General features: G+C 49.0%; 4 protein-coding genes and 1 long non-coding RNA gene across 5 annotated transcripts; 3 read left to right on the top strand and 2 right to left on the bottom strand.

Moving 5' to 3' along the window:
* The first annotated feature begins 228 nt into the window (after positions 1-228).
* LOC118588575 lies at positions 229-1,045 on the top strand. Its single transcript, XR_004945611.1, has 2 exons — positions 229-304; positions 767-1,045. It is a non-coding gene; the product is annotated as an uncharacterized LOC118588575 (long non-coding RNA).
* Positions 1,046-5,674: 4,629 nt separating this feature from the next.
* Positions 5,675-7,906, bottom strand: Psmb6 (proteasome 20S subunit beta 6). Its single transcript, XM_036196652.1, has 6 exons — positions 7,765-7,906; positions 7,311-7,378; positions 6,891-7,022; positions 6,643-6,772; positions 5,991-6,135; positions 5,675-5,890 (listed from the first exon to the last, which is right to left on the bottom strand). Exons 1-6 carry the CDS (start codon positions 7,861-7,863, stop codon positions 5,748-5,750), a joined length of 717 nt encoding a protein of 238 aa, XP_036052545.1. The 5' UTR covers positions 7,864-7,906; the 3' UTR covers positions 5,675-5,747.
* A 3,557-nt stretch (positions 7,907-11,463) lies between these two features.
* On the bottom strand, positions 11,464-13,075 carry Gltpd2 (glycolipid transfer protein domain containing 2). The gene is made up of 3 exons (XM_036194596.1): positions 12,706-13,075; positions 12,301-12,467; positions 11,464-12,213 (listed from the first exon to the last, which is right to left on the bottom strand). Exons 1-3 carry the CDS (start codon positions 12,991-12,993, stop codon positions 11,676-11,678), a joined length of 993 nt encoding a protein of 330 aa, XP_036050489.1. The 5' UTR covers positions 12,994-13,075; the 3' UTR covers positions 11,464-11,675.
* Positions 13,076-16,192: 3,117 nt separating this feature from the next.
* Vmo1 (vitelline membrane outer layer 1 homolog) lies at positions 16,193-18,182 on the top strand. Its single transcript, XM_036195248.1, has 3 exons — positions 16,193-17,049; positions 17,294-17,409; positions 17,894-18,182. The coding sequence occupies exons 1-3, from the start codon at positions 16,864-16,866 to the stop codon at positions 18,180-18,182; spliced, it is 591 nt and encodes a 196-aa protein (XP_036051141.1). The 5' UTR covers positions 16,193-16,863.
* A 160-nt stretch (positions 18,183-18,342) lies between these two features.
* On the top strand, positions 18,343-19,004 carry Tm4sf5 (transmembrane 4 L six family member 5). Its single transcript, XM_036195247.1, has 3 exons — positions 18,343-18,479; positions 18,693-18,881; positions 18,971-19,004. The coding sequence occupies exons 1-3, from the start codon at positions 18,343-18,345 to the stop codon at positions 19,002-19,004; spliced, it is 360 nt and encodes a 119-aa protein (XP_036051140.1).
* Positions 19,005-21,915: the final 2,911 nt, after the last annotated feature.

Below are 21,915 nucleotides of genomic sequence, written 5' to 3'. Positions count from 1 at the left end.
ATAGGGATAAAAGAACCCCAAATCAAGAAGGCACCAGATACAAGTATTTGAATGGGGGTAGTCCACCACCCTTTCTCTCCCCCCTTTTCCCTTCTATCTCCTGGCGCCTATAATCACCAGGCGGTCTGAGGCTAAGTGGTAGTTTTGCCCACGGTGGGGGGACTTGAAAACCACACCCCTCCCCCTGGGGCCCTCCTGGCCCTTCCCAACGTCCCAGTCTCCACTGTTGAGATGGGTCTGAAGGGGGCTTGGTGTTTCCCATGGTGTGGGTGCCGGAGACATCGGGGGACGGAAGGAGGAACAGGTATGGGGGGAAAAGGCAGATTGACATGAATTGGGGGGAAAGAGAAACCCTCAAACAGGGAAGGAAAAGGATCCTGTTGCCTAGGTGGGAGGGGGATTTCTCGTGTCTCCTCAGGGCCGCCTGAAGATTTTGCAGAGACTACTGCAAAAACAGAAACATGGAAGTCAGTGGTAAAGCGTAAGGATTTCAAGATGGTGGCAGCAGTGTGCTGCCTCTAGCACTGGGGAGCTTTTGAGCAGGAGAGGGATTTGGAGGGGTGTCCACAACAGCTCAACCGTATCCTGGGGAAGCTGGCCCCGCTTTAGCCGCTCCCTCTCCACAGCCTGGGTGCGGTCACCAACACCCCTCAGTCTCTCTCTCCTCTGTCACCTTTCCTCTAGAGCTGAGATGGGAGGGAGGTGCAGGGCACTTAAACCCTGACCTCCCTCCAACCCTCCTTCCTCTTCTGATTCCCCTCTTTAGGCCTGGAACCTGCTTCCCGCCCTGACCCTAGCCCAGCTGTAGCCCCCACTGTGACTGGAGGACTGTCCTCTCCAGGGGCCGGTGCCTACTTAAGCCGGAAGGCTCGGCTCTCCTTCCGCCACCAGCTACATGACGTGGCATCAGCCAACGACTCTACCATTTGAAGGGACAAGCAGGGGCTACACTTTACTCCAGGAAGTCTTGGCAACCTTCTGTCACCACCTTTCTCAGTGGTCCCAAGTCTGTCACGACCTCATTAAATTTGTTCAGAGTTGCAAAGTGTTGTGTTGGAGTGTCGGGTAAGGATGACAGGGGACTGCTGTACTAGGTCTGCAGTACAAACAAGTCTGAGGTGGAAAGTGTATATCAAAAGGGAATGGTCTATCTGAGGCAGATCCCAGGTATAGTTAATAGGAAAGTTTAGTGTACTGAAATGAGGCGTCAACGTTGAGTGTGGGGAAAGTGGGCTGGGGAAAGTTGGGGGCTGGGCAAGACAGGAAACAGAATTAAGTTTTGTTTTTGAGGCAGGGTCTCTCTGTGTAGTCTCTCTATCCTGGAGCTTGCTCTGTAAACCAGGCTGGCCTCAAACTCAGAGATCTGCCTGTCTCTGCCTCCCAAATGCTGGGATTAAAGACATACTACACTACCACCACCACCACCACCACCACCACCACCACCACCACCACCCCAGCTAAAGAGTTTATTATCTAGTGTTGGCTGGGAGAAGACTCAGTGGGTAAAGATTCTTGCTGCATAAAGCCTGAAGATCTGGGTTTGATCATTGGAACCTTTGTAAAAAGGCAAATACCCAAAGCACAGCTGCAATCGCAGCACAGCACTCCTAGAGAGACAGGAGACAGTGTGAAGCACAGGAACAAACAAGCTAGACCTTGCCTTAACACAGTAGAAGAGAATCAACTCCAGAAAGTTGTCCTCAGACTTCCATGTGTGTGTGTTGTGTCATGAACTCATGAGAGCGCGCACGCGCGCGCACACACACACACACACACACACACACACAAAATCCTTGAAAAATTTTAAGTGAGAAGAGGGAGTGAGAAGCATGTAAGAGATGAAGAATGGGAAGGAATGCTGAGAAATGCTTTTAGGTGGCCTGGTCTTTGAACTCATGAACCCAGTCAAAATTTCAGCAAGGATGGAAGAGCTCAGAGTCCCCATTCCTAGCTGAGGAGCCATGGGAAGTTGTTGGCTGCTACGGAGTCAGTTTTTCTTGAGGTGTGGCACCTGGCATGTTGACCATGCTCCAGTGAATGGCCCTGTACTCGTGTGCATTCAGGGAGCACTAACTGGACTCACTGACATGCGTTTGTCCATCCACCCATCCATCCACCCACCCACCCATCCATCCATCCATCCATCCATCCACCCATATCTAGACAAGTATCGATACATACAACATGAAAGTGGAGGAAAGACGTGTTGGGGGAGGGTCCAGAGAGGAGAAAGGAGGGGCATTGAGGAGTGGATACAATCAAGATATAATGTATAAATGTATGAAATTGTCTACTCCCTGCTGGTCAGTGACAATGATTTATCAATGAACAGGAAGAATTCCTTTTTTTACTGTGTTGACTTTCTGGTAGCGACAGTAGGTAAGTAAAAAAGCAAGCAGAGCCGGGCGGTGGTGGCACACGCCTTTAATCCCAGCACTCAGGAGGCAGAGGCAGGCGGATCTTTGTGAGTTCGAGGCCAGCCTGGTCTACAGAGTGAGATCCAGGAAAGGCGCAAAGCTACACAGAGAAACCCTGTCTTGAAAAACCAAAAAAAAAAAAAAAATAAAAAGCAAGCAGGCCAACAGGAGATAGCAATTAGGAGGAAAATTAAACAGGGTTATGTGAGAACGGGTCAGGGGTCAGGAATGTTTCTTCCATTTCAAGAGATCAGAAAAGGCCTTCCTGATGAGGTGACCTCCGAGCTGAGACAGGGTGATGAGCAGCTGGGGAAATCGACAATGTGTCAATGCAAGTCACTAGCAGGTCAGTGTGGCTCTGTTGTAAGATGTTGATTAATGAGGGAGGCTGTGCATGTGTGGAGGCAAGTGGTATTTAGGAAGTCTCGAACTTCAACTCAGTTCTGCAGCAAACCTCAAAATATTCTATTAAAAATAAAGATTTGCCAAGCACAGTGGCTCCTGTCTCAAATCTGGGAGGCTGAGGTACTAGGGTTGCCACAAGTTCCAGGATAGCCTGGGCTACACAGTGAGTTCCAGGCCAGTCAGAGAGTAAGAACTGTCTTAAGAAAGTTGGGGCTGGGTGGTGGTGGTGCACACCCTTGAGCCCAGCACTCAGGAGACAGGCAGGCAGATCTCTGAGTTTGAGGCTAGCCTGGTCTACAGAGAGAGTTCTAGGAAATTTGGCCATCTGGACATGGAGGCATACACCTTACAACCCCAGCACTCTGGAAGGTGAGGAAGGACCATAAGCTCAGGGCCAGCCTGGGCTACACAGAGAAACCTTGTCTACATGGAGCAGAAGACGCAGTCCAGTTGTAAATTACTTGTCTAGCACGGCAGAGTCCTTTCTCTGATGCTTGGCACTGCAAAACACAAACAAACAACAAAATCCACCCAACAAATATTGAAGTACAAAATCCCATCAATTCAGAAAACAGAAAAAGCACCAGGGATTAGTGTCAAAGCTGGGGCAACTGTCTGGTCTTCTAGGTTCTAAGTAGCCAGTATTCTAGGTGGAATGGCAAGATCCTAAGGAGTGTTTTTGTCTTTTTTTGGGGGGGAGACAGGGGGTGTTACTGTTTTGAAAGAGGGTCTCACTAGGTAGCCCTGGCTATGAACTCCTTATGTAGACCAGGTTGGCCCCAAACTCAGAGAACCATCTGCCTCCACCTAGTATTAAAGCCTGATCCCGAGAACTGTGCCACCGAAGAGCAACATGGGCTTATATTTACAAAGATCTACAGTTAAGGGATGGCGTAAGGGCAGGCATGGATGAGGGTGGGGCTGAGAGTCAGTTATACATTTTCAGGTTTTCAGAGCTGAACTGATAGGTGAAGAACAAAAGAGAGGATTTAGGGAGAACAGGCTTGCGGATGAAAACCTAAAGGATTTTAGTTAAATGTTTAAAGTCAGAGATCCCTTTCTGCTCCTTCCACTTAATTAAATGTTTAGAGTCAGAGATCCCTTTCTGCTCTTTCCACTTAATTAGGACCTTACCCCTTGTGATGGTAATGTTGTCAACTCGGTGAGTTTAGAATCACCATGGAAAATGAACCTCTGGGCACATCTGTGAAGGAGTTTCCAGATTAGTTAAAGGAAGTGGAGAGATCCATCCTAAATGTAGGGTGCCCCATTCCATGGGCTGGACTCCAAGAATAAACAAAAACAAGAGGGAGCCCAACAGCACTGCTTCCTGCTCATGGGCACAGGGTAATAATCAGTGGCTTCACACTGCCACCATGTCCCCTCTGCCATGATTGCTCATGAGAGTATTTTAGCTTCCGCTCCCTTACTTTCTTAGGACTGAGAGATTCCATAGGAATGGTCCATCCGTCCTGTCCTCTGAACTACTCCAGAACAAGGTCTGTAAATGTGGCTTCTATGGTACCCTGATCAATGGACTAGAGAACAAAAGACTGGGAAGATGAGTCACTGAGCGCCTCTGAGCTCCTTTAGGTCCTTGGTTTGATCAGGGACAGCTCTAAAGGGGCTGGAGTCCATTCTCAGACTCATGAGGACAGTGGCTTACAGACTGGCCAAAAGCACTCCCCATGGCTGCCCTCTGCCACCCAGCATCCACCTCAATTCCACTCGAAGACAAGGCCCACTCTTTCCCCAAAGACAAGGAAGTCACATTGCTGTGTGATTAGGTGATAGAGAGGAAGAGGGGACCAAGAGGCTAGGCTGGGGAAAGTTCTAACCTCAGAGTCAGCAGTCACTATGATGACAGGAAGGTGACTCCAGTCTCAATTCTGAGTTGTAGCTTGGATTTAGGAGGTTGCTGCGGCCCCATATCAACTATTCCTGTAGCTGGGCTTGAGGAGTAAATATGATCTACAGAAAGGTTCAGAAACCACTCCTGACCAGCTATATTGGTACACAGCTGTGACCTGGGCACTCATAAAGCAAAGGCAGAAGAGTTGTCACAAGTTCAAGGTCAGTTTGAGCTATAAGAGATCTAGTCTCAAAAAAGAAAAATAGGAGCTGAAGAGATGGCTTAGAGGTTAAGAGCACTGACTGCTATTCCAGAGGTCCTGAGTTCAATTCCCAGCACCCACACGGGGGCTCACAACCATCTGTAATGAGATCTGGCGCCCTCTTCTGTATGCATAATAAATAAATAAACCTTAAAAAAAAAAAAAAAAAAAGAAAAGAAAAAAGAAAAACAAAGGGGCTGGAGAGATGGCTCAGTGGTTGAGAGCACCAACTGCTCTTCCAGAGGTCCTGAGTTCAATTCCCAGCACCCACACAGCAGCTCACAACCATCTGTAACTCCAGTTGCTCAGGATCCAACACTCTCACACAAACATATATGCAGACAAAACACCAGTGCACATAAAATCAATAAAAAGTTAATTAAAAACTAACAACCCAAAATAACTCAGTAATAATAGAACAGAACATTTATTTATTTATTCGTTTGTTTGTTTTTGGAGACAGGGTTTCTCTGTGTATCTTTGCGCCTTTTTCCTAGAATTCACTCTGTAGCCCAGGTTGACCTCGAACTCACAGAGATCCACCTGCCTCTGCCTCCCAAGTGTTGGGATTAAAGGCGTGCGCCACCACTGCCTGCCCGGCAAACAGAGCATTTATAAACCTTCCTCATTACCTCTCTAATTCCCACCAAGCTCAGTGCCAGTGCAGTAGTTTGAACAAGAGAATGGACCTGACAAGTTCAAGCTTGAAGTCAAGTAAAGAACCCCAAAACAGAAACATCTCTTTGACAAACTGTTTATTAACTTTTGCATCAGTATGAGTATCTTTTATTACACCCTAGAATAACAGGATTCAGGGGGGTGGCAAAGTGGCAATGGTGAATTTGGGTATTTGGTCTCCCAAAAGTACCTGCCGCTCTACCCCGGATTCTTGAATGGCCGCCAAGCGGATCACCCCTCCACTGGAGCCATCTCGTTCCATAGCCAAAGCGAGAGCTGTGGATGAAAGGAGGAAATTGGGTTTGGAGTTAGGTGCTGAGAATGTGGCAAGGCTTGGGTAACGAGGGCTGAGGTTCACAGACGCCCAAATTCTCACCATTGGCGGTGAATTGCAGACATTCGTCCTTGGTCATGCCTTCCCGATAGGTAGCATCAACATAGCCATAGATATATGAGCTCCCAGAACCTCCAATGGCGAAGGACTGCCTTACCATCATACCCCCCATGGGAACGGAGTACACCTGCCAGAGGGAGGGAGGAGAAAAACCATCAGATGCACCCCACACATGTCCATTCACCTGTCCCCTTTGATTTTGGTCTGGGGAAAGTTTATGGTCTGGTAGAGACAGAAAGAGAAACCAAAAAATGGCTGGGGTAGGTCTGTGGATGGCTTGGTGGTAAAGTGCCTGCTGGGCCAGTATGAAGACCTGACTTCAAACCCCTAGCTCTGTGTAAAGGCCAGGTGTGCCTGCAACCCTAGCACTGGGAGAAGGGGCAAAAGGGATGAGCTCTAGAGCTCACTGGCCAGCCAGCCTAGCTATACAGTGAGCTCCATGTTCAGCGTGACCGTCTCAAGAAATGGAGAGACCAGAAGACGACACTCCCACCAGACCTCTGGCCTCCACACACATGCATCTGCATCTACAGGCAGACACCCACAAGAATATGTGCAACAGGACGGACAGACGATTGGACAAACAGACCCACAACACGGCTGAGGGTGGAGCTCGGGTTCGGGAGGGCCTGACCTGCCCTCCTTCTTGAGGGTCCCAGCCTGCAATGATGATTCCCGCCATCAGGTCTTCTCGGTATCGGTAGCACATCTCCTTAAAGAGACTGGCGGCTGTGTGTACTAGTGGAGGCTCATTCAGTTCGATACTAGAAGGTGGGGTTGGAGGGTCACAGAGAAGGCTGTATCAGGACCTGGAGTCAGGCCTCTTAGTGCCTTATGTCCCAGATCCCTTAGGATATTTTCTCCTCCCCTGCCCGCCAGCACCTGTGGAAACCAAGCTGGTAAGTGACAGCATCAGCTACCGCTTGGGTATCAGCCGCTGAGCCAGATCGGCAGCAGAAGATATGGTCATGGATAGGGGTCAGCTTGTCAGTCACTCGATTGGCGATGTAGGACCTGCAGGATGGCAGAACGGTGAGGAGGACCCCACTTGCCTCCCTCCAGCTTCAGGGAGAAACAGTGGTTTCTACCTATTAGTTCTGAAAAATGAAGCAGGTGAATGGAGAGCAGACCTCCATCAGTGTTTCCCCAAAAGGTAGGGGGAACTGGAAGCCACAGAATTGGGAACAAATCCTTCATCTCTTGCCACAGGGGTCTGAGGACGCTAAGGATGGACTGGTGGGCAGACTGGGCTGTATGTATGGGGTGGGGGCACAGCGAGACCTTTTTCTGTTTTGAGCTCACCCAGTGGTCGTTCTCGAGTCTGCTCCTAGAACCACGCCCCCATCAAACTGCACAGCCATGATCGTGGTCTGGGAAAAAGCAGAGCGTAAAAAGGGTGAAGCTGGGCCTTTACCACATTCTCGAGCACACATCCGCCTCACTGATTCCTCACCCGGAGTCTAGAACACAAAAATTCGTGCTCCGCGGGGGCCCATGATCAAATATGGGGGCTCAACACTGCAAAGAACATAAAAGTCCCATCTCCAAACCCCAGGACTCGGAATCTGACGCTCAGTCCACCGTTCACCTGCCCCACGGAAGGCATCACCCGCTCCAGCCTCCAAAGAACCCCTCTCCCTCTCGCAAAACAACACGGCACCTCTCTCCCAACACGCGAAGCGCAAACCATTCGGGCTCCATGCTTTCCCCCGCGTCAAGCCTACTGCGTGTTTCTGAACTCCAACTCTTTCCTCACCCCTGTGGAGACTTCGCGGTTCTCCCAGTCTGGGGTGAGAGCCTCCGGCCCAAAAGCCGGTGCGGAGCCCACTCCTCGAACAGCTAAGGTGGCCGCCATCTTCCTCTTCTGCTGCTGCCACAAAGCAACTGTCGTAAAGCGCTCCGTCACTCCCTTTAGCGCCTCTCCGTGGCCTTCTGGGAAGGAAGCCGGGCTGGGTTGACGGCAGAAGGGCAAGTGAGCAGGCTACGGGCCGTCCGTTTGCGACAGGGGACACTTGACGGCAGTGTGTCAAGTTACAAAAAAAAAAAAAAAAAAAAAAAAAATAGAGGTGGGTACAGGGAGGGACGGCGGGCCGAGCCTCTTCCCTTAGCCGGGCCTGCTGGAGCCCTGAGGCTAAAGATAGTTGTAAAAGCGGCCCAACTTTATGAGATTTGTGAGTGAGTGTGTGATTTTTTTTTTTTTTTTTTTTTTTTGTAACTCGATTGTGTAGTGGAGTTTGAAGGTTTTGTAGATGATTGACACAAGACGTTGCGTTGCAATGTCAAAAGGGTGGACACGCCATAACCTGACTGGTGTCCTGGTTCCAAGAGCCCACAGGACAGAGTATACATTGGAATGGTCAGGGCGTGTCTTCATCCCTCTTGGGTACAAACTTAGCAGTGTGTGTTAGAGGTTGATTTTTCTGGGTCTTTTGAAGAAGGTATAATTGTTTTCTGGAGCGTCTGTACTATGTGACAACCCCACCTGCCATATCTGAGGGTTTCCACCTTCATGCATTATCACCAGTGTAATATCTCTATATCTATCTATCTATCTATCTATCTATTATCCATCTATTAGCTATCATCTATCTATCATCCATCTATTATCTATCTACCTACCTATCTATCATCCATCTATTATCTATCTATCATCTTTTTTTTCACTTTTCCCTCTGTATTGTATTTTTCAATCATGGCCATTCTAGTGCATGTGGATGCAATCTTGTGATTTGATTGTTTTTCCCGAATAATTACTAGTTAAGCATATTTCTATGACTGTGAGCCATTTGTGTATCTTCTTGGAGCAATGTCCATTCGAAGTTTGCTGTTTTAAAAAGGGTTACTTAGGGGTTGGAGCACTGACTGCTTTTCCAGAGCACCTGGGTTCAATTCCCAGCACCCACACAGTAGCTCTCAACTTTCTGTAATTCTAGTTCCAGGGGATCTGACACCCATGGTAAAACACCAATGCACATAAAATAAAAATAAATAAACTTTAAAAAGGGGTTACTTGGTGTTTTTATTGTTGTGTTATGAGTGGGTTTTGTTTTGTTTTGTTTTGTTTTCTGGGACAAGGTTTCTCTATATAACAGTCCTGGTAGCCCTGGAACTAGCTCTATAAACCTTGATATCTATTTGCCTGCCTCTGCCTTCTGAGTGTTGCGATTAAAGGTATCACCACCACCACTAGGCAAGTGGTGTGTTGTTATTGTTTTGATTTTTTGAGACAAGGTTTCTCTGTGTAGTCCTGCCTGGCTGTCCTGGAACTCACTCTGTAGCCCAGGCTGGCCTTAAACTCAGAGATCCACCTGCCTCTACCTCCCAAGTGCTGGGTTTAAAGGCATGAACATATATATATTAGGTAGTAGAAACATCAGACATATGATTTGCAGGTATGTTTCTGCCATTTGATTACAGCAAAAGGTTTAAATTTGGGGCCAGTAAAATAGCTCGGCCAGTAAAGGTGTCCCTTCCACAGGTGGAAGGAGAGAACTCACTCCTGCAAGCTGTCTTCTGACCTCCACACCATCACTGTGGCTCAAATGCATCCCCCCCCCTTCCCAACAAATAACTAAATGTTAAAAACAAAAAAGTTTTAAATTTTGGTGAAGCCTAATTAATTAATTAATTAATTAATTAATTAATTAATTAATTTTGGTTGGTTTTGTTTCTGCAGTAATACCCCCAAACCTTTGCATCAATGTGTGGCTTTCTAAGATTTTTGTTTAGCTTTTCTTTTGTTTCTGGGTTTAAACCCAGAACCTTGTGCATGCATCCTAGGCAAGCACTCTATCACTAAGCGCCATCACCAGGACTCTTTTTACTTTTTTTATTTTGAGGAAGAATCTCCCTAAATTGCCAAAGCTAGCTTTGAACTTATCTGTAGCCCAGGCAGGCACTGTGCTTGTTAAACTGTTAAGCCTCCCAAGTAGCTGAGATTGCAAGTCCCTGCTACCAAGCTTGGCTTTTCTGATTTTTTTTTTTTTTTTTTTTTAAGATAGCATCTTGGTGTGGTGGAGGTGCACGCCTTTAATCCCAGCACTTGGGAGGCAGAGCCAGGCGGATCTCTGTGAGTTTGAGGCCAGCCTGGGCTACAGAATGAGTTTCAGGAAAAAGGAGCAAAGCTACACAGAGAAACCCTGTCTGGAAACAAACAAACAAACAAACAAACAAACAAACAAAGATAGGATCTCAGGCCTGGAGAGATGGTTCAGTGGTTAAGAGAACTGACTGCTCTTTCAGAGGACAGGGGTTCAATTCCCAGCACCCACATGGCAGCTCACAACTGTCTGTAACTCCAGTTCTAGGGTACTCAACACCCTTTGCAAAACACCAATTCGCATAAAATAAAAACAAGTAAATTAGAAATTAAGACTAGGAAATTTTTTTAAAAAAAAAAAGATAACATCTCATGTAGCCTCAAACTTGCTGTGTAGCCAAGGTTGGCTTTGAACTCCCGATCCTCCTCCCTCTACATTCATTTTGCTGGGATTATAGGTAGGTTGTCATGCCCACCCTGCTTTTTGTTTGTTTGTTTTTCTCGAGACAGGGTCTCATCATGAAGCTCTGGCTGTCCTGAAACTTGCTCTGTGGACCAGGCTGGCCTCGAACTTGCAGAGATCCACCTACCTCTGCCTCCATAGTGCTGGGACTAAAGTCATACACCACCCACCCTGCTTTAATGTGGGTGATGAGGATCCAAACTCTGGTTCTCACTTCAAGACGGGGTGACAATTAAGCTAGTTCAATAATCCAAGCGATACGTAGGTTGATTTAGCAAAGAAATGTGGGGAAATATGGAGGATGGTCAGATTTTCACAGATTCAATGTTGGTGTGGTCAAAGTCAGTTTGACAAGATTTTGGGTCTGAAGACCTGGAAAAATAGAACTCCTTACTGAGCTAACAAGACGACAAAGGGAATATTTTAGGAGAAGAAGGCATTAGGAGCTCAGTCTGAACCTGTTAGGTGTGCTATGCATAGTTGACATCCAAATGGAAATGCTGAATAGCCAGCGGGATATGTCGAATTCTAGAATTCAGAAGAAAGCAGATCTGAGGTACAATTTTGGAGTCAATACATAAAATGGTTAAGTCTTTCACGTTCACGAGTATGGGAACGACCAAGGAGACCTTTGATAGACACTTTGTGGAGCCTGTTTGGTGAGAGGCATGATGCAAAGCTTCAGGTTCTGGAGACAGAGAACACAAAAGGAGATGTACTTCTGGTGGAACCCAGGTGAGACGTGTTGCGTTTGCTGTGTGGCACTCGGAAGACAGGTCTGGACTGGAGACTTGGAGAGGAGTGACTGAAATAGACTCTGGGGGATTTGAGCGGATCAGACGCAGACAACAGGGATGACACATCTTCCCACATCCCCCCCCACCCCACTCCCCCGTAAGCGAGCTCTACGGTCATCACACATAACGCCCTATGTCGACAGCTACTAAAGAATTCTTTATTTCTCATTGCTTCTTCCAGCTTCGTGAGGCTGAAGATGAGAGGATCCCAACACCACCTACTCTGCCCTGCTGGGGGCGGGCCTTAATTGTGGTGACGTCACGGAGGAGGACGGCTCCCCCGGGCGCCCGGTCCTTGGTGACCCTGGGTGCCTTCGATCCTTCCCTGCAGCCGTGCCTTCCTGGTCAGTCCCCTGACACCGCGGTCATCAAGCCAGCTGGAGCAGGCCGTGGCCGGCTAGCAGGCCCTGGGTACGGTTGTAGACGTCCTCCAGGACTCGGGCGGCCCGGGCCAAGGCCACCCGCGCGTCTGCTTCTCTGGCTCCGGGACACGCCAGCTGGAGCAGGCGGCCGCGACTCGGGAGGGCGAGGATGGCCAGGCGGGCGGCCTGACGGACGAGCCAGGGGTGGTGCGCGGCCAGGGCGGTGCTGTAGGCGTCCCCGCACTGCACGCCCGCGTCCGGACCTCCGAGCGTCCCTGTCGCCACCCTGTGGAGGCAGAGCTGGGACCAGCGCAGCGCGCGGTGCAGCAAGAGCAGCGTTCGAGAGCCCGAGGACCCGGCTGGGTCTCGGGGCACGGTCCCCGGCCGCTCCAGCAGTCCTGCTTGCCGCTCCCACGTCGCCATAGTCGCCAACGACGTGTAGTGCGAAGCCTCGGGGCCGTGCACGCGAGCCTCGAGGGCGGTCACTTTGATGAAGGCCTCACTGGTGGCGAAGGCGAAGACAGAGCCAAGCGGGGTTAGGAACCTGGTGGGTGGTGGAAAGGCGGAGATGACTTGGAGAAAGAGCAGGGAATCATTTGGAAGACGGGCTTTGGGGAGGGAGATCACCCACCTGAGTAGCTCCCTCCATCCTGCCAGGTACTGAGACAATTCCACATCCCCTTCCGGGCTCATACAGGCCAGGAAGGGGCTCATCATGCGACCCAGCAGCCCTTGAGGTCCCAGACAGGGAGGCTCCTCCTTCTCCGGGACCACCAGAGGTCTCAACTCTGCACCGATCTGGGAGGTAGACGGGAGAGATAGATAGGTAAGAAGTTCCTAACCTGCTAGGCCTACTTAACTATCGGGCTCTGAAAAAATTGTCTCTCGAGTTTAGCCAGGGTTCCTCTTGGTTGTTCTTGACATATGAAGGGGGAGGGGGACAGAGAGGGAGGCGCCTCCTTTCATTAGCTGCTCAGTCTAGGTCCCCTGTTTCCTTGTTCAGAGCGCTCAGACTCTGGCCTTAACTCAAACGTACCTGGGAAGGCAGCGGTCCCTCTGGGTTGCAGGACTGCATTCCCGGCCTGCAGCCTGTCAGGACACCTGAGGTGAACCGAAGCAAGGCAGTGAGGACTGGAGAAGGAGAAGGGGGCTTGAGTTCCCACAGGCCGGCCTGCTGGGTTCTCGGAGCCGCAAACACAAGAGGCCGGTCATGGAAGAGCCGCACACTGGTGTAAAGAAGTAACAGCGTGAAGACAGCTAAAGGAATCGCGTGGCAGAACCAGCGTCCCAGGGCTGGGGGAGTCAGTGAGACCCCCATGACCATCGCAGGCACACCTCACCTAGCTGGGTGGTGGCTTTTCGCTTCCCGTGGTGTCCAGAGGTGTAGATGATTAATAATTAACCTATTAAGGCCCCCTCCCCTGTGTCCTTTGCCCCAGAGGTCAGACCCTGGGGTGAGGGACCTAAGGGATTTGGGGGATTTGGCAAGTGACATGTGGCATTGCTTTTACATGTGGGACTAGCCTGAAATAAGAAGCAGACTTTTTTTTTTTTTTTTTGAGAACTGTGGACGGGTCACTTTATTTCATATAAAATCACACTGAGGAGCTGAAAAGTCAAGTATACCCAGTTTAGATTCACCGCCACAGACTCCACACTGGAGGATGACACCACCAGAGCCTGCATGCCCAGACACATGTGCAAATGAACGCAGAGACAATCTGAGGCCGCCCCACAGTTTGCTCACTGCATTAGGGCTAGGCTCAGGTCCTGGGGTTCCCCTCAGTGGCACAGAAGCCCAGATGAGGGCCGGGCAAAAGTGACTGACATGGCCAACGGTCATGGTATCACAAGACAGAAAAGCAGCTGGACCCAACAGGGAAACACTGGTGTCTGCATGGGAGCGGACTCACAGCAAGTCCCCAGAGAGGTAGCCTCTTATGGGTCCTACTTTAATCCTGGGCATGAATCCACTATAAACTGAGGATAAGGGGTCTTTGTAACTCTCAGGTGAGGATCAAGTGGAAACATTGGAAGTGGAAAAGCTGATCACAGTTGCCCAACAGATCTTACTTGCCGGGGTGAGATGGTGGGGCTGTAGGGGCTCCTTTTACAGTCTCAAGATTTAATTTTTTAAGCTCCCCATTAGCTTTTCCTTTATTAAATTAATCTTTACTCTCTACTTCACTGTAGCAAGCCCTATACTAGAGTCCCCAGAATACAAAAGTGTTTTCACAACTGGGCATGGTGGCCCAGGCCTTCATGTAAACTTAGGTATTTGGGAGGCCGAAGTAAGGATATCAGAAGTTCAAGGCCAGCCTGTGAACTTATCTAGACTCTGCCTTAAAAATTTCTTAAAGTATAAAAAGGACCATTCCTACTCCAATAACAATGTTTAGAGATGCTCAGAATGGCCCAGCATTTGATATACCATTGTAGGTTTCCCTAAAATACAGACTCTAACAAAAATGGTTGTCTGGAACCCCTGGTAACAGAATTGTTAATCTTTATCCCAAGGAGCTTGAGAAAGCAGCAAAATGCACATGTGGCGTGTGTCCAGGCAGATTTTGAGGCGTTTGTGCCGTGAGACCTAATGTCCTCATGGCATTGCCTAAAACAATATCAATAAAAATGTCAACAGGGTATTCAGTGATTCCCCGTGATAAATGTGTTCATGGAGATTCTAGTGCATTTTCCTAATGGAGCAGCAGAAAACCACGGTGAAAGTATTGAAAGCACAGATCCCGAGTCAGAAAGCTAAATAAATATTAAGCCCCTTTCCTCCCTTCAAGACAGGGTTTCTCTGTGTAGCTTTGGCTATCCTGGAACTCACTCCATAGACTAGGCTGGCTTTGAATTCACAGAGATCCTCCTGCCTTTGCTTCCTAAGTGCTGGGGTTAAAGGTGTGCACCACCAATGCCCAGATAATATTAAGATTTTTAAAATAATAGCAATCAAGCCCTGGGGTTGGGGATTTAGCTCAGTGGTAGAGCGCTTGCTTACAAGGCCCTGGGTTCGATCCTCAGCTCTGGAAAAAAAATAGTTTAAAAATTTTTTGAAGTACAAAAAGGGTTAGAGATATAGCTCAGTGGTAGTCTTTCTGTGCAAGACTCTAGGTTCAATCCCCAATACTCTGTGTGTGTAAACACAGCTCAGGCCTCACAGGGAGAATCTTCTGTCTTCCCCCACTGGAATGTGAGCTTTGATGAAGACAGTTATCTTTTCTCCCTCTGCGTACTTTGGAGACTGAGCCCATGACTTTGAGTATGCCTGAGAAGCTCTCCAGCACTGGGCTGCAGCAACCCCACATCCCACTCCCCTCTACTTCTCCTTTTTATTTTTGAGACAAAACTGTCCAGATTTATTCGTTTTACTTATTTATGTACTTGTCTGAAACAGGGTCTCTCTACATAGCCCTGGTTTATTTTACTTATTTGTTTATTTATTTGAGACACAATATCTCTACATAGCCCTGACTATCCTGGAACTCACGATATAGATCAGGCTGTCCTCGAATTCACAGAAATCTGCCTGCTTCTGCTTCCTGAGTGCTGGGATTAAAAGGCGTGCATCACTATGCTCCACATCTCAGGTTGGTTTTGAACTCTCTATCCGCTGACCTTAGCTTTCACACACTGTGATCACACACAAGCTTGAGCCACTAGGCCTGGCCAGGCACCTTACTTTTCTCGGTCATTTTAGGCATTTAGAATATTGCTTGCACCAAATGCATTACAAATAAACAAATACTCATTAAAGAAACAAGAATGTGTATGAGGTCATAGAAGGGAAGGTATTCCGGGAAAGGATGCAAAAATATGTGAGCCAGGGTACAGGGGCTAATATAATCCCAGAACCTAAGAGGCTGAGGCAGAAGGGTCAAGAGTTCCAGGCCAGCCTGGGGTATACAGTGAGCTCCAGGCCAGTCTTGGCTAAACCCTGTCTTAAAGAATACAAGAAGCAGAGGAAGAACAGCCTGATCTGTTCTTAGTTATCTCAGTCCCTGTCTATAAAGTCTTAGAATTATTCCAGTCTCACTAAGTGTGGTGCCCCCTGCTGGTAATCCCATCATTTGGGACGCTGAGGCAGAAGGATCCATAGAGAATTCAAGGTCAGCCTGAGCTACTATGCTGGATGTTTTATGTCAACTTGACAAGCTAAAGTTATCGGAGAAGGGGGAGCCTCAATTAAGAAAATGTCTTCATAAGGCCAGCCTGCAGGCCAGCCTGTATGACATATTCTCAATTAGTGATTGATGGGGGAGGGCTCAACCCATTGTGGGTGGTGCCATCCCTGGGCTAATGATCCTAGGGTCTATAAAAAAGTAGACTGAGCATGTCATGGGGAATAAGCCAGTCAGTAGCATCCCTTCATGGCCTCTCATCTGCTCCTGCCTCCAGGTTCCTGACACACTTGACTTCCTGTCCTGACTTCCTTCAGTGGAAGTGTAAGCCAACTGAATAAACCCCTTCCTCCCAAACTTTCTTTTTGGTTATGGTGTTTCCTCACAGCAATAGAAGCCCTAATTAAGACAGCTACCCACTCTGGGTATGTCTGGTGAACAAGACTCTCAAAGGATCAGGGCCACGGACTTAAGAAGAGCATTTCCAGCTCCTACACTTCACAGGCTCTTGATCTGTTAACTCTGTGCTTTCCCACACCCTGTAAAGTTGCCCCTCATCCTCCAACTGCCCCTGCCTAATCCCGTCCCTGTCAGATTTCCACTGGATCGACACAGTCTCCAGCCTTGGCTCCCATTTCCAGTGCTGGGATTTTCCTGAGTTTACTGGGGCAAGTCACCTGTCATTTCTGAGACCCAGCTCTTTCATTTACAAACTAGGAAATATGATTTCTATCTTCTACAGTCATTGTGAGGGTTACATGAGATATGACTGCAAAGTGCCAGTCACAGCCAGTGGTCTATAGTAAGTATCTGGTAGGTGCTAATTTCAACTCAACGCCTTTTGCTGCACCTCCTCCCCAGGCTCTTGGGGGCCTCTGTCTCCCGGAGCTGGGAATCAAATCTTCAGGGTTCCTGGAGCAGATTAGTTTTGAATGTCACTTAATCCTGGTCGTTCTTCCGCAACCTGAGCCGTGGAAGGACAGGGCTGGTACAGACCGGCAACCTGGATTCTGATAGGGACAGGGTTGATATAAACCCATGTAAGTGACCAGCTTCATAGGTAACGCAGGATGGAGTTGCTAGCTGGAGCCAAGCTGCTGCTGCTGCTGTGGGTGATATACTGTGGAGATGCACTGAGTGTGAAAGAAAACCGATATGCATCGATTGTTGACGTGACCAACGGTGGGACCTGGGGGGACTGGGCCTGGCCTGAGATGTGTCCTGATGGATACTTCGCCAGTGGGTTCTCCATCAAGGTGAAGGCTCAGATTTGTTTTTGTTTTGGCTTTTTGAGACAGGGTTTCTCTGTGCTGATTTGCCTGTGCCTGTCCTGGATCTCACTCTATAGATCCACCTGGGCTCTGCCTCCCGAGTGCTGGGGTCAAAGGCGTGTGCCACCACCGCCCGGCAGATCTGGGTCTTAAAGGACCCAGATGTGCCAGACTGTAGAGCTGAGGATGGCAATCCCTCACTGGACCTCACTTCTCTCTCCTCACCTAGGTGGAGCCCCCTCAGGGCATTCCTGGAGATGACACAGCTCTGAACGGGATCCGGCTGCACTGTACTCGAGGGAATGCCAAGCAAAACACCCATGTTGTGGAATCCCAATCTGGAAGGTGGGAATTCAGGAGCCAAAAAAAAAAAAAAAAAAAAAAAAAAGTGGGATAGCCAGGCAGTGTGGTGGTGCACATCTTTAATCCCAGCACTTGGGAGGCAGAGGCAGGTGGATTTCTGCAAGTTCGAGGCCAGCCTGGTCTACATAGTGAGTTCCAGGACAGCCAAGACTACACAGAGAAACCCTGTCTCGAAAAACAAAAAAACAAAACAACAAACAAAAAAATTAGGTGGGATAGAGCATTTATCCAGGGTGTGTAAAGCTCTAGGTTCAATCCCCAGTGGCCCAATGGAAGGGCATTTTCCTAGTTCAAAGGGCCGCTCCTTCCCCTCTGGTACACTCCCGAGGGAAACTCTGCTACAGTTGCGGAGGAGTGGGATGGAAGTCCAACCCTCTGTACTCAGGGAAACGGGATTAGACCCAATCCGTCCCTTATTGGTGGTGCCGGTTTCCAAGTCCCAGTTACAACTCTCCTTCTCTTGCAGCTGGGGGTCGTGGAGCGAGCCTGTGTGGTGTCCTGGCACCCACTTCCTAGTGGCTTTCTCCCTTCGGGTGGAACCGTTTTCATTTCCCGGGGACAACACTGCTGTGAACAACGTGCGCTTCCGGTGCTCGGACGGTGTGGAGCTGGAAGGGCCTGGGCTGAACTGGGGAGATTACGGAGACTGGAGCGACTCGTGTGCCAAAGGTGTCTGTGGCTTGCAGACCAAAACACACACCACACAACACAAGAGAGGAGATGACCGCAAAGCCCATGACCTCTGTGGTAGATGACTTTTAGGATTCGCTTAACTTCAAACCGGGAGTTTAAAGAGAAATGTATTTTTAGGCAGGCTGGACAGCAGTGCTACAAATACATGCGAGGAATTGGGCACGGGTGGCCCTCCAAGGGAGGCGGCGGGCCTGCTCACCTTACCTTTCCACACCGGTCTAGATGCTTCGCTCCGTCTTCTCCTCTGCCTTTGGGATGCTTGGTGCCATCTACTGCCTCTCGGTGTCGGGAAGTGGGCTCCGAATTGGACCTAAATGCTTAATTAACAACAAGTGGGACTACCACTTCCGAGAAACCCAGTAAGTCCCCTGTATTTGCGTCCCCCGTTTCTGTGCCTCTCCCCACCTGCCCTTCCAACGTGTTCCAGAAACGGCGGCCCAGACCGGGCTTCTAGAGAGTCCCTTCCACGTGGCCCGTCGGGCCCTTTGCAGATCTTAGGAGACCCTTGCCCTGGGTGGTGATGGGGCCCGCGGTGAGATCAGCTTCTCTTCAGTGACCCTGTCCATCCACAGAGGCTCTTACTTACGCAATGATACTCTGTGGGATTTATGCGAGGCGCCACCTCACGTGGTTCCCTGGAACGTGACACTCTTCTCTCTGCTGGTGGTCGCCTCGAGTCTGGAAATAGTGCTGTGTGGAATACAGCTGGTGAATGCGACCTTTGGCGTGCTGTGTGGCGATTGCCGGAAAAAGGTGGGAACGCGTGGGGTGGATGCCTTGGGGATGGAGTTGGGGGCGGGGCGGATCCCGTTTGTTCTTGGCTGCCTCTTCACTCTTTTTATTCTTGCAGGGCGAAGTTCAGTGAGTTCGTGGACCACCCATAATACCTCACTGATGGAAGTCTGAGTGGTCCTCCCACCCCTGATCAGCTGGAATAAACTGTTCTTGTTCGGTATTCTTTGTGGTATAAACCGCCCCGAGCACCCTTCCCAAGTTCTGATCACCCTTTTGGAATGAGTGTACATGGGCCTTCAGACTTATCTCAGCTTGTGCTTCTGTTTGTACCCCCACCCCCTGCTTGTTATTTTCTTAGCAAATAGTTATTGTTCTGAAAATAAAATTCTGTGGTCTCAAGAAATTTAATGGGCCAATGATGAAAGATGAGCAATTTTTTAATTAAATTGACTTTACATTTATGTATGTGTCAGGGGATAATGTAGGAGTCGGTTCTCATACCACATGTCTTCTGGGGATCAAACTCAGGTCCTCCAGCTTGGCACCAAGCACCTTTACCTACTGAGCGCCCCCCCTCCCCCTGTTTCATAATAGCCTCAGGTCAGGAGGTCAGGAGGAACTGAGTCAGGCTGTACTGGGCAACTAGCCCCAAGCCATAAAGAACAGCTTAGCCCCAACCTGACCCTTCCACTTCTCCTGCAGAAACAAAATATTCCCAGGTACTGCAAACAACACACCCTACTCACAGTCAGACCACACACACACACACACACACGCACGCACGCACGCACACACACACACACACACACACACACACACACACACACCTATAACTTCTGTTTGCTTCTCTGGCTCACTTTTCTTACACCAGCCATTGGCAATTTCTTTCTTTCTTTCTTTCTTTCTTTCTTTCTTTCTTTCTCCCCCTTCTCCTCCTCCTTCTTCTTCATTTGTTTTTCAAGACAGGGTTTCTCTGTGTAGCCCTGGCTGTCCTGGAACTCACTCTGTAGACCAGGCTGGCCTCAAACTCAGTGATCCACCTGCCTCTGCCTCTCTAGTGCTGGAATTAAAGGCATGCACCACCACCAGGCTGGCAATTTCTTTTAAAGTGAAGGATTTCAGTTGCTGGTAAATGTTAGGTCTCAAACCCTGTACAAACAACTAAGGTTGTCTATTTAACACATCAAAGTGGACCTGGCTGCCAGGTTCTCCCAGCATCCCTGTTTCCACTTACAGGGTATGAGGGTATGGCTAGCATACCCCACCCCCTACCCTAAACCTCTCCAGCCCAGGGGCTGGGCTGCCCTTTTCCCAGCTGCCCTTCCCTATATAATCCAGCCATTTTGGTTACCTGGCCCCCTTTTTTGGTCTTCCCTTTACCCTCCTGGCCTCTTGGTCTGGCTCTCCCCTCTCCTCTCCCCTCCCCATTCTCTTCCCGAGGCCCAACTCAGGGTCAGGTGCACTCTGGACTCTCCAGATGTCCCTGTCTCTGCCTATGCTCTCCCTTTTATCTATAATAAACCTTCTCCACCATACCAGGAACAGCTATGTCCTTCCTTTTTTATTTCTTTTTTTTATTCAGTAAACATTTAAAAAAACATGTTAATATGAGATAAGCATATTGACTGGTGGGTAGAAACGCTTGTCATGATAAAGGAAGTCTCATTCTGAATATGAATACCGGGGAGATTCCAGACAGAGAAAACTACAGGGAAAAAAATCTTCAAGGACAATCTCTGTTTAGAAAAGCCACATTTGGGCCGGGCAGCGATGGCGCACGCCTTTAATCTCAGCACTTGGGAGGCAGATCCAGGTGGATCTCTGTGAGTTCAACTCCAACCTGGTCTACAGAGCAAGATCCAGGACAGGCACCAAAACTACACAGAGAAACAGAGAAATCCTGTCTAAAAAAAGAAAGAATGAATGAAAAGAAAAAGAAAAAAGAAAGAAAGAAAAGAAAAGCCACTATTTGGAATTTGCAGGGGGAGGGGAGATGGGAAGAGAGTAGAAGAAACTATGGGAAAAGATTCTCTAGTCTCGAAGCTCTAGAGGATTAACATGTAAAGCCATTGGCATTGTCATCTAGTTAGTTGCACTGGCTCTGTGGGCACCTCCTACCCACCTGGGACTTCCACACCAAATGCAGACCCCACCTGGCCAACTCAAACCTGGGGACTTCCACACCAAATGCAGACCCCACCTGGCCAACTCAAACCTGGGGACTTCCACACCAGATGCAGACCCCACCTGGCCAACCCAAACCTGGGGACTTCCACACCAGAGGCAGACCAGACCCCTCCTGGCCAACCCAAACCTGGGGACTTCCACACCAGAGGCAGACCCCACCTGGCCAACCCAAACCTGGGGACTTCCACACCAGAAGCAGACCCCACCTAGCCAACCCAAACCTGGGGACTTCCAAACCAGGTGCTACCAATACGGGATAAATTGGATCTAATCACCAAGTTTCCCTGAGTACAGAGGTGGGGACTTCCATCCCCTTAATCTGAAGTCACTGATACATCAGTTCAGAAGGGAAACAGTTTGGGCTCTTAAAGGAGCATAGATAGTATCTACAGTCCTCAGAAAGCCAAAGCCCAAAAAATATATATATTTAAGTTCTTTTGTTTGTTTGTTTGTTTGTTTTGTTTTTTGAGACAGAGTTTCTCCATGTGGTTTTGGTGCCTTTCCTATAATTCACTCTGTAGACCAGGCAGGCCTCGAACTCTGCCTTCCGAGTGCTGGGATTAAAGGCACACCACCACCACCCGGCAATATATTTAAGTTCTTTGTTCTGAACTATGTGACCTACACCTCCTGAAGCCAAACCCGAACCCTGGCCTTGACCTATGCAGGGTCAAGAACAAAGCAAGGAGGCAGCTTCTCTCATTTCTAAATCAAGCAACAGCAAAGACCAAGCCCAAGAAGCTTTAATAGTAAGAAGGAGTACTGGCAGGGTCCAGTGGGAGAGTGGGCCACGACAACAGCATCAGGAGTTACAGCAGAATATCCTGACGTCATTAAGCGCAGTGTCATCACGGGGGCCTCTAGCCTTCTGGA

Source organism: Onychomys torridus, chromosome 8 (genome assembly GCF_903995425.1).
Source record: "Onychomys torridus chromosome 8, mOncTor1.1, whole genome shotgun sequence".
Taxonomy (NCBI): domain Eukaryota; kingdom Metazoa; phylum Chordata; class Mammalia; order Rodentia; family Cricetidae; genus Onychomys; species Onychomys torridus.
Note: the sequence above shows the minus strand (reverse complement) of the source record. Positions and strands in the feature narration are given on the sequence as shown.